Genomic DNA, 19,307 nt, shown 5'->3' with positions numbered 1-19,307 from the left:
CGAGGACAGAAAGATATGGAAGAAGATGATCCGTTGTGGCAACCCCTAACGGGAGCAGCCGAAAGAATAAGATTATGGGTTATTTAATGCATATGGGCACAAACGGCAAATTTCTATCACCATTGAAATCTACGACACAATAAAGTGTGGAGAAAGTGAAGAGCTTTGAATGATTTTTGAGTCCATTGTAAGGACTCGGTTAATCATCCATGCCACATTGTCGGTGTAGAGTTTGAATGTTCTCACATTGTCTATTGTTTTCTTTTTTTCTCTCTTTAGATACTCCGGTTTGCCACGGTCGTGAGTGGTCACGGGGATCGACTAGCGCCCAATCAAGTGTCAGCTCCTACGTTTCTTCCAATTTGCGCCTGCACCTCCTCGACCAACCAACTGGGTTAAGCGCAGATCAGAACGTGAACAGTCACGAGTTCTCGGTGCTTTTATTTTGACACTGCTCCAGCACCCTTGAAGTACGTGTTAAGCGCATTGCGTCACTTCAGGAGGGTGTACGCAAACGGCGTGACGTCGCCTCCAGTGACAGAGCTGCCGAATTGAGGCAGGCTGCGCGGAGTAGCGAGCCGGTGTTTGGCGGAAGGTCGATGTGTTGCAGGCGAGACGAACAGGAAAGAGGAATCCATAAAGTGTCTTGATCAGCGGTGTCATTAGGCCGCTGACGGGAACCGTCGATGGTCGGACCGTTACGCTTCGTTCCGGCTTCGGTAGACGTCGGCTGAACAGGGCCGCGCTCTCGGAACTTTTTCGGGGGCCGCCGCGGCAGCTCTTGTCCGTGCTTTGACCCCTTCGAGGGAGGGAACGAAGCGAGAAACCGAGAAAGTGAGACAGACACCGAACGAATAGACGACTTGAAGGACTTGTGCTGTGTCCTGCCGTTTTCTTTATCGTCCAAACCAGTCACTCTCGAGATGGCTGTGGCCATCAGTGCAAGGAGGTTCCCCCTGGGCGCGAGGACGTTCAGCGAGTTTTTGGAGATTGCGACGCTGGGGACGGGCCGGAGCCGCTGCGCGCGAACCCGCGGGCGGCAACACCACAGGTAAGTAAAGATCGGCCATCCTTTCTCTCTCATTTTTAAAAATATTTTTTAAAGTGCCACGGGCGCTAGGCTGTATGCGGCATTATAAATCATTTCAACTTTACAACTTCTAAGCGGAGAGGCAAATAGAGCCGCACGAATGCGGTTTTGACAGGTATAAAGAGGAGCTTCGGAAAGACCCGACGTCAAACTGGTAGGACTATGCACAGTGGAACCGAAAAAAATCGATTATTATTATTAGAACAGAGGACGGGGGTGGAGGTTTCGCTTTTGGATTTGGTGGCTGCAGATGTTTTCCACTTCGAATCTCAGCAGAGTAGCCTTACTTTTATCGATGATGCCACTCATCGAATTGCCAAGTACGGGGTGCCAGCTAGTCAGAGTGGTAGTCATGTGGCTGAATGTTTAAAAGTGCGTGTTATCGATGCGTGAAAAAGCTCTTGTGTGAAAACCGGGCAGGAAAACTGCCCGCAGTGACCACTGCCAGACTGCCGCCGCTGCCCCTCTGAGCCCGTGAGGAACTGTTCTCTTCATTCTTGTGCTTGTTAACCTGCTCTGCAAGAAACTGGCACATTTTTCATCGAGTCCAAACTGGTTGCCACCCCTCATAATCATTAAAAATCAAGCAAACTGACCCTGCAGCTATACTTCTTAGTGGGTTTGTTCTTCAAGAAGCATACGTGGGTAGCAGCAGAGTAGCCACAGTTACAAGAAAAAGAAGGTGACCCATTTGGAATGACCTGGCTTTCTGCATTAACTGGTCATAAAATGTAAAAAAGGAATAGCCGTTGAATGGCCGACGTCCTTCCAGCTTTTGGCTCTAGCACTGCTAACAAATTCTGCTGCTTGCGTTAGCCATTGTTCCTTTATCAGCACTGAGTGTAACAAAAACATTTATCATCTTACATTTAAAGCATACACACATTGTTTTGTTTATTCGTGGCTTTCCTCTTTGATTCCTGTTGTTTTTCAAGATAATTCAAAACTTTGTATCTTTGTGGTGTTTAATGTTTGATTCTTAATTTGTATTCTGTGTTAAAATGTCATAATTTTTGCTTCTATTCTTGTTATATTCCTTTGAATATCTGAGCAACACTATGAACGCAATATAAATAAAAAGTATCTCATTTTCATCTGTGCCACAAGTATAGACAAACACATAGAGAGACTTTATTTGTCTCCTATCTCTATTGCATGCTGCCTTTCATATTCCTCTATCTAATGCTTATGCTAATAACCCATCCATCCATTTTCCAACCTGCTGAATCCGAACACAGGGTCACGGGGGGTCTGCTGGAGCCAATCCCAGCCAACACGGGGCACAAGGCAGGAACCAATCCCAGGACAAGCACACACTAGGGCCAATTTAGAATCGCCAATCCACCTAACCTGCATGTCTTTGGACTGTGGGAGGAAACCGGAGCACCCGGAGGAAACCCACGCAGACACGGGGAGATCATGCAGACTCCACGCAGGGAGGACCCGGGAAGCGAACCCAGGTCACCCAACTGCGAGGCAGCAGCGCTAACCTCTGCACCACCGTGCCGCCCGCGCTAATAACCCACAAACTCTTTAATGTCTTTGAGCACACCCATCAAGCATTCACCGTGTGCTGTTTTAAAATAAATGAATAAAAAAGAAGTAAGTGAACCTCCTTTGGCCATAGTAACTCAGTCAAAAGCACTTCTGATTGTGCAAGTCTGATCCATCACTATGTTCAGGAGTAATTTTGGACCATTCTTCCTTACAGAATTACTTCCCCCAATATTCCCCCAATGTAGTGCAGCTGGATGATAAATTAGACTGGACTGCCAATACTGATGCGCTGTGCAAGAAAGGACAAAGCCGGTTATACTTCCTTAGAAGGCTGGCGTCCTTCAACATCTGCAATAAGATGCTGCAGATGTTCTATCAGACAGTTGTGGCGAGCGCCCTCTTCTACACGGTGGTGTGCTGGGGAGGCAGCATTAAGAAGAAGGACACTTCACGCCTGGACAAACTGGTGAGGAAGGCAGGCTCTATTGTTGGCATGGAGCTGGACAGTTTGACATCTGTGGCAGAGCGAAGGGCGCTGAGCAGGCTCCTATCAATTATGGAGAATCCACTGCATCCACTTAATAGTATCATCTCCAGACAGAGGAGCAGCTTCAGCGACAGACTGCTGTCACCGTCCTGCTCCACTGACAGATTGAGGAGATCGTTCCTCCCCCAAACTGTGCAACTCTTTAATTCCACCCGGGGGGGTAAACGTTAACATTTAACATTATACATAGTTATTGTCTGTTTTTCACCTGCATTATTATCATTGTTTAATTTAATATATTTATTGTATCAGTATGCTGCTGCTGAAGAATGTTAATTTCCCATTGGGATTAATAAAGTATCTATCTTATCTATCTTATCTATCTTATCTATCTATCTATGTATGAATGATGCCTGGTATGAATGTCATTCCACAGCATCTGTATTGGGGTAAGGTCTGACTGGAAGACTTTTGCCTTTCTGTAGCAGATTTACTTTAATGTTTAGGGTCTTTGTCCTGCTGCATCACTCGGCTTGTACTGAGCTTCATCTGTTTGGACAGCCATACTTGTATGTACCTTATGTTTTAATCTGGTAACTTGCATACTCGGCTGTTAGCAAATCAGGTTTGTTTGTGTTCCAGACTAGCCAATAGAATGACGGGTAACTTGGTGTGAAAAGTAATGGCATTATCTTGTAGGATATTTTGATAAACTTAGGGAATTTATTTTACCTTTAAAGATGGCAAGCTGTTCAGGCCCCGAGGCAGGAAAGCAGCCCGAATCATGATGCTTCCTCTATCATATTTCATCATTGTGATGACATGTTTATGTTGGTATGCTGTCTGCCTCTTTTTACACATATGTACCTCTTGTGACGGGCCCGGCCGGGACGCCCCTGCTGCATATGTTCCGGGGGAGCAACCATGGGCAACTCAATACCTCCCCCGGGACGCTTGGTGGCATCCTCCCTGGCTGACGGTGATTCGTCAACCTCCCGCAAGGCTCCATGGGAGATGGAGTCCTCCACAGCCCGGTTGGGAGCTGGGGTGGCTGCCCGGGGGTGCTGCATGGATTCCACAGCCTAGCTGGACAAATCTTCAGCCCCACCCGGAAGTGCAATTGGAACCAGGTGGTCAAGCACCTGGAACACTTCCGGGTGGGCCAATAAAAGAGGCCAGCCACCACCACTCAGTGGCCAGCGTCGGGAGGAGTGGTGGTGACAGAAGGGTGTATTTTGTGGTGATTAGTTAGTGCTTTATTTGGGACTTTGTATTGCCTGTGGGTCACGGGGAAGACGTGCACCCGCAGGGGAAGAAAAATAAACATTTTGTGTTATTTTTATACCTGCCTCCGAGTGTAGTCTGTGCTGGGTCGGGTGCTATTGTCACACTCTGTATATTCTTCCCAGACAATCTTTATATATAATCCTTCATTTGGATCTTGATCTTTGTTTGTCCGCGAATTCATGTTCCCCTGACCACCAGGGGGTGTCCAAGAGCTTTGAACACCATACACACTCAGCCAAATGCAATTTTAGGTAAAATGCAAGGTTGTTTAACTCTTTTAGGGCGGATGTCGACTTTTGTCGACAGGAGGGGTTGAAGGCTAATGTCGACATCCAGGGATAGGGGGCGACAATCAGCTGTTAATGGAGACAAATCTCACTGTCACGTCACAGGCATTCCCTCTGTGCTTGGAGGAATGCTAGACTCGTTGACTCGGCAACTAAACCTTGCGTGTGCGTGAGTTGCGAAATGTAAACAAAGGCAAGATGGCACCGACATGTGAAAAGGCAGCGAAGCGAGTGCAGAAAAGAAAACACTCGGCAGACGATGTTTTGCGCATTATCGCGGAGTCGGACTCTTGATTTTTCAAAATCGGATTTTATTGGCAGTGATCAGGAGATCGAGCAAGAGAGTGAGAAGCAGGCATCAGCTGATCAGACACCAGCCGATGCCGCGCCAGCGGATCTGCTGCCAGTTGAGTGCCTTCGCGCAGCCGATGCATCTACGGCAAGGTTCGCATGGGATAAATACACAGACATTGATCCGTTGAGAGCCGATCTGGCTACCGGAGTTTACAAGACGGCATGGCTTGCTGTTGGACACGACAGATCACCAGCTGCTGTACTTCAGGCTGCTCTCTCCTGATGCTGCTTTTCAGCTACTGTCAGACGAGACAAACAGGTAGGCAGAGATTTTTTTTGAATCGCGGGCTGCATTTGCATCGCATTCTCGTTTTTCAAAGTGGAAACCCACAACGAAAGACGAGATGAAGCGCGCTGTGGCATTACAAATAGAGATGGGACAGAACTGGTGATATAACTTCAGGGAGCATTGGTCCAAACGTGTTTTGTCCCCTGGTGGCTTAGGTACGTGCTGCTGCAAAGTTTTATTCACTTCTGTAATAAACAGAAGCAAATCCCATGGGGTGAGCCAGGCTATAATGCCATACATAAAGTTCATAAAATTTCAGAAGATGAAAAGAGGTGACAATACGGTTTTCATGCAGGCATGGCATGGCACGATGGCAAATGGGTGACTTGTCTCTCTACAGTACACACTAACAATATATGTGAGAAAATGCAGCAACAGACAATTGAAAAATAGGCACCAAAGCAACACGTATTGTAAGGAGTGCAGTGTGGCAATGACTGAAATTTTTGCTTTGAGCGAGATCAGACTTTGCTGTGTAAAATGTATGTGATATGTATGTGAAATCATAGAGTATGCAGGCTCATACAATATGCAAGACAGTAACATTTGTCAAAAGTAAATATTTTTTGTTGATTTGATATGTTAAACAATTGCTTTGTGTTCTTTTTTAAAAAATGTTAGTTTTTGGAAAAATATTCAGCCCTGGGAGAAAAGAAACAAAAAAAAAATTAGCCCTAAAAGAGTTAATCTTTATATATAATCTTCATGTGGATCTTGATCTTTGTTTGTCTGCGAATTCATGTTCCCCTGACACTGTCTTGGTTGTTACTTTTCTTTACAAACACTGTCGATACCACTCTTTGTGTTTTAGATCTGGCGTCGACACCTGCTATGTTGTCGAGACTATGTTTTTTTGTGTTTCTATCGACTGTCGTTGGCAGCACTTCGTCCAAATCGAATGTTCACCCACTTCTTGGAGTCAGCAGTCAGAGTATATAAGTCGGACACACTTCTGTGATTTTCCATCAGTCGGCGTTTGGAGTTCAAGAAAGAAGCATTGGTTCTTCCTTACTCTTTGGATTGCCACAAAGCAACCTGCGAGATTGGAGAAAGGTTGAGAAGAGATCGTGAGAGGAAACGACAGCGTCGTTAAAACGAGACGGACTGTGAACGGAGAGAAGCAGAAATGCTCCTCCACCACCAAATAATTACTATTCGGACAGTGATTCCGAGTAGGCCGTTCCTATCGAATCAATGTCCAAGGGTTTTCTTTTGTAATTTTGTTTCCCTTATAAAAAATCATAATGCTGTGCGACGAAGGGCCCAGTTCATGACTGGCAGCCGCGTTTAAACAGGGAGCCCTTTACAGACAACTTTAACACGTGCAACGTAGTTGGGCGCACATGGCTAGTTTTTTTATAGTTTCATCAGTTCCCACAACATTTTCCCAGTGGCACTGTAGAGTGTCAAGGTGCTCTTCAGCTTCCTCTTTGGTGTCCTGTCATAGACCGTATGCCTGTTCAATGTCTGTGTATGGTAGACTCCGAGATATTGACCTGTTGCAATGATCCCTTCAAGCCTTTACCTTCTACTGTAAGCTTTTTCTTCTTTTTTTTTTTTTAACCTTATTGAGCATTTTGTGTTTGTGTCTTTCATGTCATCAAAACTAGTCACCCACTTCTATGCGGAGTAGTCGCAGCACTAAATCGTCTCCATTTATACACCATTTGTCTAACTGTAGAGTGACGCATATCTCAACTCTTTGCAATGACTCTGTAACCCAGTGTTTGTCAAGCATTTTTCAGTGGTGGCACACCTTTTGTAAATCAAAAACATCCCAAGTTCATAAGTACACATGCTCAACTCACTGAAGGAGCGGGACCACCGGAAAAGCCCATTTAAAAAAAAAAAAAAAGCAGGGTACTTGTGTACTAAACGGACGGCATGACAAAGGAGAAGTGTTTTGACGAATTCATAATATATTCATTGGAATAAGAAAAAATATAGAGAAATTTAAAGAAATTGGAATATTATAGAAATACATACAGTACAATTGTTTTGATGAATTTATAACATATTTATTGGGATAAAAAAAAAATTCTAGTGTTGGGCTCCATGGGGGAGGTTTCACTGCCATCCGTTTAGTACACAAACACCAAAAGCAGCTACAAGATCAGCATTCTCAGACACAGTACTTAGTGAGCACGTTGGCGGCATCTCCCAACTGCTTCGTCCCTTTGCCCGCCTCTCTCTGCCTCAAATGCCAACTAGTATGTCCACGATCCACCACCTAGGAAAATGGACTCTTACCAGCCGGAAGACATGCACAAAGTGCTGTGTGTGCATCATCATGATTGCAGAGCTGCTTTTGTGCCAGCTTCTCTAGGTAGTCCTGTTCTTCTCAGACAGTTTTCAACCACCTACGGAATGTTTCTCTCTCTCTCTCTCTGTTTCAGGCCTAGGTGCGCGACCCATGGCACACTGCTGTGCCTTGGAATACTGCTTGAAAAACACTGTTGTAACCCTTTACAGCTTCATGCAAACCAACGAGCCTTGATCATAGATCTTCTGAGATGTCTTTTTCATGAGACCTGCTTCACATCAGCAGACTCTTCATGTGATTAGTAATATCTAAATGTTGTCTTCTTTTATTCCATAAAAGTATCTCAGAACCACACCTCCAATTTTGTTTCTTTGGCGGGACTCCAGGTACGCTAACTCCTGACTCAAGTTAGCTTTTGTTGAAGTCATCAGCCTTGGGCTTCACATACTTTTTCCAGCCTACACTGAATTTTTGAATGATATATTCAGTATGCAAAAACACTATTAGAACTGGTGCGTTATTCGTTAAAACACATTGGTTTTTATTCAATATTATAACTTAGATGAAGATCAGACCTTATTTTTATGACAAATTTATCCATAAATGTGCTAATTTCCAAAGGTTTCACATGCTTTTCCTTGCCACTGTAACTTGGCTGTCTAACGTCCCTAATGTGGTGAGGTTAAACGCCATTTGGATTAAAAAATTATGACTTCTCCATCTACATAACATAGCCAGCCTAGATCTATCAGTAGATAGATAGATAGATAGATAGATACTTTATTAATCCCAGGGGGAAATTCACATACTCCAGCAGCAAAAAATATTAAATTAAAGAGTAATAAAAAAATGCAGGTAAAAAACAGACAATAACTTGAATAATGTTCAACGTTTACCCCCTCTGGTGGAATTGAAGAGTCGCATAGTTTGGGAGAGGAATGATCTTCTCAGTCTGTCAGTGGAGCAGGACAGTGACAGCAGTCTGTCGCTGAAACAGCTCCTCTGTCTGGAGATGACACTGTTTAATGGATGTAGTGGATTCTCCATAATTGATAGGAGCCTGCTGAGTGCCCGTTGCTCTGCTACGGATGTCAAACCGTCCAGCTCTATGCCAACAATATAGCCTGCCTTCCTCACCAGTTTGTCCAGGCGTGAGGCATCCTTCTTCTTAATGCTGCCTCCCCAGCACACCACTGCGTAGAAGAGGGCACTCGCCACAACCATCTGATAGAACATCTGCAGCATTTTACTGCAGATGTTGAAGGATGCCAGTCTTCTAAGGAAGTACAGGCGGCTCTGTCCTTTCTTGTACAGAGAATCAGTATTGGCAGTCCAGTCCAATTTATCGTCCAGCTGCACTCCCAGGTATTTATAGGTCTGCACTCTCTGCACACAGTCACCTCTGATGATCACGGGGTCCATGAGGGGCCTGGGTCTCCTAAAATCCACCACCAGTTCCTTGGTTTTGCTGGTGTTCAGTTGTAGGTGGTTTAAGTCGCACCATTTAACAAAGTCCTTGATGAGGTTTCTATACTCCTCCTCCTGCCCACTCCTGATGCAGCCCACGATAGCAGTGTCGTCAGCAAACTTTTGCACGTGGCAGGACTCCGAGTTATATTGGAAGTCTGATGTATATAGGCTGAACAGGACTGGAGAAAGTACAGTTCCCTGCGGCGCTCCTGTGTTGCTGACCACAATGTCAGATCTGCAATTCCCGAGAATCTGCAAATATGTTTTAAACTGGCAACTCCCATACTTGGCTGTTGGCAGACGAGGTTTGTTAACACTAGAATTACCAGAGCCTACGAAAAACCTTGTAGATCCGTCCCACCTTAAATCGCTTCTTAAATCCATTCGCACTTCTCCGCCATCGTCTTTTGTCTTCTAAATGTGCAGATAAAGACAAGCTGCAAACAGCCAACTACTCCATCCCCCCACTGACTTAGAATGTGCACGAACTTCTCCCAGCTCATGCCTTGATTGATTATCTGGGAGTGAAGTGGAGTTTTAGAGTGGAAATAATAGATAGATAGATAGATACTTTATTAATCCCAATGGGAAATTCACAGATCGTTATTTGGAACACACGCATTTCATGTGTGTTCCGTTTCTACAGTAAACACATTTTTTAAAACAAACGTTTTTCATATTCTAGTAGTAAATGACAAAATGTAGGCATAAACTATATAATGTATGAAGCCTGAAGTCCAAATATCAAAGAAACACTTTCACGAAAGGTACAAATATAACAGAACAAGTGCGCTTTTATTCAAAAATATAACTGCAGAAAAAAAAAAAAAGCCGCCTTAGTGTGCGACATTGACACTCATTTACTACGACGGCTCCATGGCTCAACAGTATCAGTTGCAGACTGGGAATCAAAAGGTCACGAGTTCGATCCTGCACGACTCCCTTTAGAGAAGTGAACTGCTCATATTTTTACTATTTTAGAATAAAAAGATACATTTGATTTCAGTCTGTAACAGCCGGTGTAATTTATGATATTTGTAAAGCTTAGCTTTGTTTTTTTTTTTTTTTTTTTTTTTTTTATTCATTTTTCATTCTCTCAGTCACGTTCAGGATCCTTCCCTACCCCATCTGACACTGCTGTTTTTACTTAAAGGCACACTGCAGAGCTGTAGCGTATCACAATACATACGACCGCGTGTTTTTCCCCCCCCAATCTTGCCAGTCCCCACATGTTGCTATATGCCATTTCTTTTGTACTCCAGGACATGCAGAGGAAACATAGTAAAGAGCAGTAACTTCAGCGCTATATGCAATCATCAGACACTCCCCATCTGACACTGCTGTTTTCACATAAAGTTGCGCTATAGCTCACCCAAGGAGCGCCCTTCCTACATTTACGACATGTGTACTTGTGTTGCAGTGTACACACTTCTCTGTGCTATGGTTCCTATTACACTGAACAAGCACCTGTAATTTGCAGCTCTATTCATTATCTCAAAACAAATATATGTGACGTTTTGAAGAAATAACTTTGACGACGAATAGTACCAATCAGAAAACATCGTCGAAGTAATGCAATATTATTTGAAAATGAACAGCGTCAGATTGGGTGTGATTTATACTGGTGCTGTTACTTAGAGTCAGATCAGAAGCTGAATAAGCTGAATAAGCTCCTGTTCTGACTCTAAGTAAAAAAGCATGAATTAATCAACAGAAATAACCACGATTGACATTTTAAACTTAACGATTTACAGTGCATACAATTTATAAATTTTATGTCCGTTTGAGGCTACAAAGGAAAAAAAAAAAAAAAAAAACACTTCCTCCCCAGCGGGGAATCGAACTCGGATCTCTACGACATGCTCTGAGACAGCAAATCTCAGCATTACGCCACGGAAGGTGTTGTGACATCCTTGAACCTTTTGTGAAAGTGTTTATTTGATGTTTGGCCATCCGTCTTCACACATTCTATAGTTTATGCCTACATTTTGTAACATTTATTACTAAAATATATGAAAGTTTCTATTTTAACAATGTGTTTACACAGATTACTGTAGAAACGGAACACACATGAAATGCATGTGTTCCAAATAACGATCTATTATTTCCACTCTAAAACTCTAGTTCAGTCACTCCCAGATAATCAAACAAGGCATGAGCTGGGAAAACTTAGTGAACGTTTTGCGATGGTGGGGGATGGAATAGCCGGCTTTTTGCTGCTCGTCTTAATCGGCACATTTAGAAGACAAAAGAGAGGTGAGAACGGTTTTAAGGTGGGCCGGATCTACGAGTTTTTTCGTAGACTCTGGTAATTCTAGTGTTAAGTCGCCATACTAGCCAGTAGAATGACAGGTAGCAGACTATGAAAATTGATACAAACCAGTGACTCTGTTCACACCTGGGATACAAAGCTGATGTGGTGTTTAAAGCCATCCTTGTATTATTTTGCTTGTGTCCGTCCATGCTCGATATAAACAATGGTTGCCACAACTGCTCTATCCCTCCACAACAATAGTGAGGAATCTGTGCTCCTGGCAGAGTTTTGGTTTTAGGATTATCTTCAGTTCTTCAATGTGGCAAATTATCGACTGCAGTATTTGACTGTTGCTCACTGAAAGTGCATTATGACGCCACCATTTTACACCTCCTTTTTTCCTTCACTTCAATGTAAGCCTCCTTATAAAATAAAAAGGCACATACAGCATAGCTGGGACCAACAGAAACGGTCTTGCCTGCGTCCATACTGACACCAGTACACAGAAGCAGAAACATCGACATCATGCCAGATCAACCAGCACAGGCAAGATGCCTTAGAACAACAAAGACAACGTACAGTGCATCCGGAAAGTATTCACAGCGCTTCATCACTTTTGCCACATTTTGTTATGTTACAGCCTTATTCCAAAATGGATTCAATTCATTTTTTTCCTCAGAATTCTACACACAACACCCCATAATGACAACGTGAAAAAAGTTTACTTGAGGGTTTTGTAAATTTATTAAAAATAAAAAAACTGAGAAATCCCATGTACATAAGTATTCACAGCCTTTGCTCAATACTTTGTCGATGCACCTTTGGCAGCAATTCCAGCCTCAAGTCTTTTTGAATATGATGCCACAAGCTTGGCACACCTATCCTTGGCCAGTTTCGCCCATTCCTCTTTGTAGCACCTCTCAAGCTCCATCAGGTTGGATGGGAAGCGTCGGTGCACAGCCATTTTAAGATCTCTCCAGAGATGTTCAATCGGATTCAAGTCTGGGCTCTGGCTGGGCCACTCAAGGACATTCACAGAGTTGTCCTGAAGCCACTCCTTTGATATCTTGGTTGTGTGCTTAGGGTCGTTGTCCTGCTGAAAGATGAACCGTCGCCCCAGTCTGAGGTCAAGAGCGCTCTGGAGCAGGTTTTCATCCAGGATGTCTCTGTACATTGCTACAGTCGTCTTTCCCTTTATCCTGACTAGTCTCCCAGTCCCTGCCGCTGAAAAACATCCCCACAGCATGATGCTGCCACCACCATGCTTCACTGTAGGGATGGTGCCAGGTTTCCTCCAAACGTGACGCTTGGCATTCACACCAAAGAGTTCAATCTTTGTCTCGTCAGACCAGAGAATTTTCTTTCTCATGGGCTGAGAGTCCTTCAGGTGCCTTTTGGCAAACTCCAGGTGGGCTGCCATGTGCCTTTTACTAAGGAGTGGCTTCCGTCTGGCCACTCTACCATACTGGCCTGATTGGTGGATTGCTGCAGAGATGGTTGTCCTTCTGGAAGGTTCTCTCCACAGAGGACCTCTGGAGCTCTGACAGAGTGACCATGGGGCTCTTGGTCACCTCCCTGACTAAGGCCCTTCTCCCCCGATCGCTCAGTTTAGATGGCCGGCCAGCTCTAGGAAGAGTCCTGGTGGTTTCGAACTTCTTCCACTTACGGATGATGGACGCCACTGTGCTCATTGGGACCTTCAAAGCAGCAGAAATTTTTCTGTAACCTTCCCCAGATTTGTGCCTCGAGACAATCCTGTCTTGGAGGTCTACAGACAATTCCTTTGACTTCATGCTTGGTTTGTGCTCTGACATGAACTGTCAGCTGTGGGACCTTATATAGACAGGTGTGTGCCTTTCCAAATCATGTCCCGTCAACTGAATTTACCACAGGTGGACTCCAATGAAGCTGCAGAAACATCTCGAGGGTGATCAGGGCAAACAGGATGCACCTGAGCTGAATTTTGAGCTTCACGGCAAAGGCTGTGAATACTTATGTACATGTGCTTTCTCAATTTTTTTATTTTTAATAAATTTGTAAATATCTCAAGTAAACTTTTTTCACGTTGTCATTATGGGGTGTTGCATGTAGAATTCTGAGGAAAAAAATGAATTTAATCCATTTTGGAATAAGGCTGTAACATAACAAAATGTGGCAAAAGTGATGCGCTGGGAATACTTTCCGGATGCACTGTATGACAAACTACAAAGCGACATTTTCCAAAGATCAGTGGCAGCAAGTCTCGCACCTCAACAGCAAACGAAAAACAAATCACACACACAACCTTTCTGAAAAGCAGTGGCAAACTGCCAGACAACACGAAACACTACGACAGCAAAACTACAGGGATTCCACAACACTGACAACTCAAAACAAGATATTCCCTTCATATTACGGCGTAGGCAATTCCCCATTTGTTTAACATATTGTGTGACTATCACCAATGTACAATGACAAATATTTAATAACGTCCGAGTTTATTTGCCAGGCCCTGTTTTTACCCATGGTCAGTTGTACATGACATTTTCCAGAGTTACATCGAAACCTGGGTTACACACAGAGGAATGTTTTCACCGACAATAACATTTATGCAACAAATTGTGTATTCCGACAATTATTACAGACGTCGGTATAGTACATGACCTGACGGCCACACTTCACACATATTGACTTACATGTGCCCTGCATTTCCCTTCTTATCTAGTATGTTCTGTTAACCTGTTTGTGTCACACTTTGTATTATAAATATTCCTGCTGTTGTTAGCGACCTCCCATACTAATCCTGCGACTATTCAAATATTAAGTCCTCTCACAAGTCACTACTTATTAAAATAATCTCCTTTCTTACTGTAACATCTGATGTTCTTCTGATATTCTTGCGAAATTCATGATTTGCTAGTTTAATCTTAATTTGGCAGTGTCCTTTAGAAGCAGAGAATTTAGGATCTGCATGAACTGGCTAGTTGAGAGTATAAGCTCCATTTATGTCACCAGGTCTGTGGATCGGTGCACCAAACCTTCAACTCTTGACTTTTTAATCTATGCCACCTCTGATTCCTCTGTTTGTAATTGGACTAATGTATTAATTATGTAAATTGAAATTTCACAACAAGATATGAAACATTTTGGCAGTGCCGGTGTGAATCATCAGGATACTTTTTAGCACCCCAAACTCAGAGGCGTAGCTAGGGTTTTCAGCGCCTGAGGACAACTGAAGATTTCGCGCCCCCTCATGTTTGCCAAAATGCAACAGGGAAGGGAAATTTGGCGCCCCCTGGATGCTGCGCTCGGGGACAGATGTCCCCCCTTGCCCCCCCCAGCTATGCCACTGCCCAAATTTAAGGACTGTAGTGATTCCTTGTTGGCTTTTTTTATATTATTTTTAATGCTGCTTAATGTTTTTTACTACCCTAATAAACAAGACAACACTTGCAAAATTTTAAAAGTAGCTATATTTTAATTAGTATATGAGAAACTGTACATTTTAAAATTTTTTTTAACTGTTATATAACAGTTTTACATTTTTACTGATTCTGAATCCAGTAACCCAGTAAATGATTGTGACTCCACAGTCCTGCGTGTCAGTCGAGTGTCTGATGTGCTCTTGCAGCAGATAAAACAGTCGTGTTTAACTGTGAGGGAAAAGTGACATTTCTGCATTTTGTAATTTAGAATTGTTGGGATCCTTGACAGTTAGCCTGAGGAATTCCTCATTCAAATGACCTGTAATGCTTTCAGTTTTTGCAGTTTTTCTGTTTTTGTTCGCTCTCCCTATGATTGGCTGTTTCATTAAAAGGACACCAAATTGCAGATTGTTATTAAGAGATTCCTATTGGATGAAGTTGTCATTAAAACCAAATTACTTGCTGTTAAAAATGCATATATATTTGTAAATAAATTACTGAATGTTGTTTTTAAGAGATCCATATTACTAACCGAGAATGCTAAACCGGATGATGGACGCAGGCACATCCGGCAATGGGCCGTAGCTGCAAAAAGACGTACTGCGCAGGCGCAAAAAGAGTCCGCGAGAGTCGGCTGAGGAGCCGAGAAAGGTGGACAAAAGAGGGCGAGAGAGGCGGATGAGGGGCCGCGAGAGGCGGACAAGACCACAGAAAAAAGGAGTAAGCACAGGAAAAATGGAGAAATGAGGAAACGCAGGCAAAGCACGAAACACATTGCACACGAAACTAGACCCAAAAAAAAAAAAAAAAAAAAAAAAAAAAAAAAGAGCGCCTCGCGCACAACAGCAAGGCACCCCCCACACTACAGGCACCGGACGGGACACACACCAAGAGGGGGATTCAACAAGCCCATGGAACACAAAAAAAAGAACACAAAACCACCCCACAGACCCTACAAGCAAGGGACGGGACACACACAAACAGGGGGATTCAACAAGACACAGGAACACAAAAAGAAAGAAGACGCTCGCGCGACAACAATCCTCAACCCCCCCCCCCCCCCCCACACACATCCATAAGAAGTGACACCCAAAGCCACATATTCTAAAGTGAACATCAACACCTTCACACTAGGCAGCATAGGTGTCAGCATAGGTGGATCTCCTTACAATAAAGCACTATTAACCGTTCAACTGCAGAAAAGGAAACATTAACAGTGACTGCGATCCATCCTTATTACTTACCCATATTTCGCATGCTGAGAAAGAAACAAGTCATGAATACACGGTCACGGGTACAAAACGAAAAGGAAAGGATAACAGGAACAAACACACGAACACGAAAGAAACAACAAAATAGACGGCTATGCAGCATAGGTGGATCTCATTACAATAAGGCACTATTAACCGTTCAACCGCAGAAAAGGCTCCATATTAACAGTGAGTGCAATACTGCTTATTATTTATCCATATTTCTAAAAGAAAAAATGACTCGACTCCAAAAACGCAAAGCTCAACTAAAGCTTCTAACTAACGATGTACCTAAAAGTAAAAACTTTATGAACTGCATTAGATCCTACAATAGTTCATTTAATATGCACTAATCTACATCCTAGATCCACATGACGCAAACTATCAATCAAAGTGCTGCATCGCAACAGGCACGGATTCAAAACGAAACACCTCCCGTCTCAGACATACGTTGATGGCAGCGAAGGCTACAACGGGCTTCTCACACAGCACAGGCAAATCGATTACAGCTCCAAAACAACACGTCCCAAATACTACACATGCAACAACGCGCCTCTCAAACGGCACAAGCAAAACATACACCAGGAAAATTCATTAGGATTAATGCATGTCATTTGCAATCATTGTCATTCACTTCACTTCCCTGAAGAAACAACTGTCAATACAAGTAATACATTTACACGTTGTTGTCAAAAGGGTCAAATTAGACTGCCTTCTTTACATTCATATACTGAATATCTACAGAAGCTTATAACTGACGATGTACCTGAAAGTGAAATCTTTATCAACTACATTAGATCCTACAAATCGGAATCCACTATGAACATTAACGGTGGCACTGCACGTGACATCCGTCTTGAAAAAATGTTGTTTATTGATGAATGTTCAATGGCATGAACAAACGTTTATGAATAATAATATTCGATTTGGAGGAAAGGTACTTTTATGAGGAGGAGATTTTAGACAGTGATTAGCTATTCTTCCAGATGCCATGCACTCAGCTATTGTTCAGTGCACCTTAAAATACGCAGACAATTGGCATTGCTTTCAAAAGATACAGTTACTAAAAAAGATACGATGTCCAGAACCAGATCATAACAATTGCTTATTACAACTGTGAGATGGTACACTCACCAATACAGATGGACTTCAGCCACATATTATTACAATTCCTCAAGCCTTTATCTGCGACGACTTAGTTACAGAGAGATTTGGAACAGCAATCTCATTAGACCAAATGCCCCTTTTAACACAACGCACTATATTATGTCCAAAAAATATTAATGTGGAAAACATAAATACCCAAGTCATTCCATTACTTCCTGGAAAGACACAACTCTTTCTAAGCTCTGACAAACTTGACTCTGATCACAACAATAACCATCTTAAATGACCTTACAAGTTCTGAGCTGGAATTACCTTTTACACTTAAACGGCGTGTACAAAGAAATTTTCAAATAAACCTTTACACTGTGCCACACACTTTATTGTTTGCTTTCTATTTGCATCATCTACACCGTCACACTATTCTATATCTCATTCATACATCACGCTCTTTGTCATTCCCAACACCAGGGGTTGGCGAGCGAAGCGAGCAGGGGGCGGAGCCCCCTAGTTTGTTCCTAAATGGCACAGTTGGCTTAAAATAGCCAGTGTGAGGGAGCTAAGTGGAGTGTGATCAAGTACCACTTCTGTCACATTGCAAGAAATGCACAAATGATGCTTTAAAACCGAACTCAGTGGCTGAAAACCGGTCTGTCAGGATGTAAAACTTAATGAATGGCAACCTTAATTTTTGTGCTTAAGGGAACTTGACAGGTTAAACTGTGACTTTCTCAGGTTCGGATTTTAACAGGTCTGTATTCACGTTGGTTCCTTTTGTCCCAGAAGGTTGTTAATGAGTGGTGATAATGCTTGATTTGTTGCTTTATGAGGCTCTCTACTCTCATCTTGCTGGACACATCAATTTTATCTCTTAGCCTCTTCCAAATTAAAATTTGAATAGCAGGCAGTCTCCTTGTAGTTTTAAAATCGAATACATCCCGAGCTTATTGTTTCTCAGTCGTGGGTGTGTTGTTTCCATAATAATGTCCTCTAACACTTGTTCCAAAATAGCCGCCACCCCCAGACTGGTATTTACTTGATTATGTTGACCAATTTTGTAGGTCATTTTGGATAAAAGCATCTGCTAAGCAAATAAATGTTAAATGTATAGGCCTATTTGTCTGGAATTATCTAACCTCTAATTCATGGAGCTTCAATCAGATCTTGAGTGCCTCTAATAAAAGGCTTCAACCCTTTGGAAGGCTTCAGATTTTATTGTTATACAGCATTGCATCACAGTGGATTTAGTTTGGCCTTTTTGACATTGATCAACAGAAAAAGACTCTTTATTGTCAAAATGGAAACGGATCTCTTTGTATAGGTTTTCGTTAATTACAAATTCAAAACAAAAACTCATTGATTACATAAGTATTCACCCCCTTTAAAATAAACAACCCTCCATTATCGGGTACTGCCAATTGTCTTTAGAAGTCCTATAATTAGTTCAATGGAGATCACGTGTCTGGGGTTTGATTATATCCGGAAGGTCCAATTTGTGGTGAGTTAGTATGGTGACCTAACCTACACAATGAAGACATAAGATCACAACTAGCAACTGCATGAAAAGAACAAGTCAGGGGATGGAAACAAAACAATATCCATTCACTGAATGTCCAGTTAAATCAGTCATGAAGTAATGGAAGAAGTATGGCAGAACTGTGAATGTCCTAGAGCAGGCCAACCAGAAAACCGAGAGATCCTACATGAAGAAGACTGGCAAGGTAGGGCCCCCAAGAGACCTCTGAGAACTCTGAACAAGTCACAAGTTGCAGTGGTGGACAACAAGTTCTGGTCAGAGACTTCACCGGTTGTGGCTTTATGGCAGACTGGCAAAGAGAAAAAATGTACACAACATCTCCGCAGATGGGAGACTGAAGTCGGCTAGAAGAAGGTTCTGTGGTCTGATGAGACCAAAATGGTTGGCCATCAGACTGAACAGCATGTTACACGGGGCTTAATCAAAAACAAAGCATCCCTGCTGTGAGCAATGGTGTTGGCAGCATCAGGCGGTAGGGATGCTTCTGTGCAACAGAACCTGGAAGTCTTGTGAGGGTAAATGAATGCCGCAAAATCCAAGGAAATACTGGTGGAAAACCTGATATGGGTCTGCAAGAAAATGACCCAAAGTGTAAAGCCAAAGCTGCATAAGATTGACTTGAGAACGGCAATGTGAATGTCCAGGTGTAGCCCAAGTCTGAGTCCAGAGCTTGGTCCAAATGAGAACTTGTGGCTGGATTTGACAAAAGGCTCCTCATTCATGATCCCCATGAC

The 19,307-nt window shown here is 43.0% G+C and overlaps 1 protein-coding gene across 2 annotated transcripts in view; it reads left to right on the top strand.

Moving 5' to 3' along the window:
* The first annotated feature begins 499 nt into the window (after positions 1-499).
* Positions 500-19,307, top strand: part of coq10a (coenzyme Q10A) — a 93,612-nt gene continuing 74,804 nt past the window's right edge. The window contains exon 1 of one of the 2 annotated variants that reach the window (XM_051925099.1): positions 500-1,051. In XM_051925099.1, the coding sequence (XP_051781059.1) occupies positions 924-1,051 (128 nt within the window). In that variant the 5' untranslated portion in view covers positions 500-923. The remainder of the gene's footprint in view (positions 1,052-19,307) is intronic. The other variant, XM_028798601.2, reaches the window with a different exon arrangement.

This window comes from Erpetoichthys calabaricus, chromosome 3 (assembly GCF_900747795.2).
Source record: "Erpetoichthys calabaricus chromosome 3, fErpCal1.3, whole genome shotgun sequence".
Lineage (NCBI taxonomy): Eukaryota > Metazoa > Chordata > Cladistia > Polypteriformes > Polypteridae > Erpetoichthys > Erpetoichthys calabaricus.
This window is presented reverse-complemented; position numbering and strand designations above follow the sequence as displayed.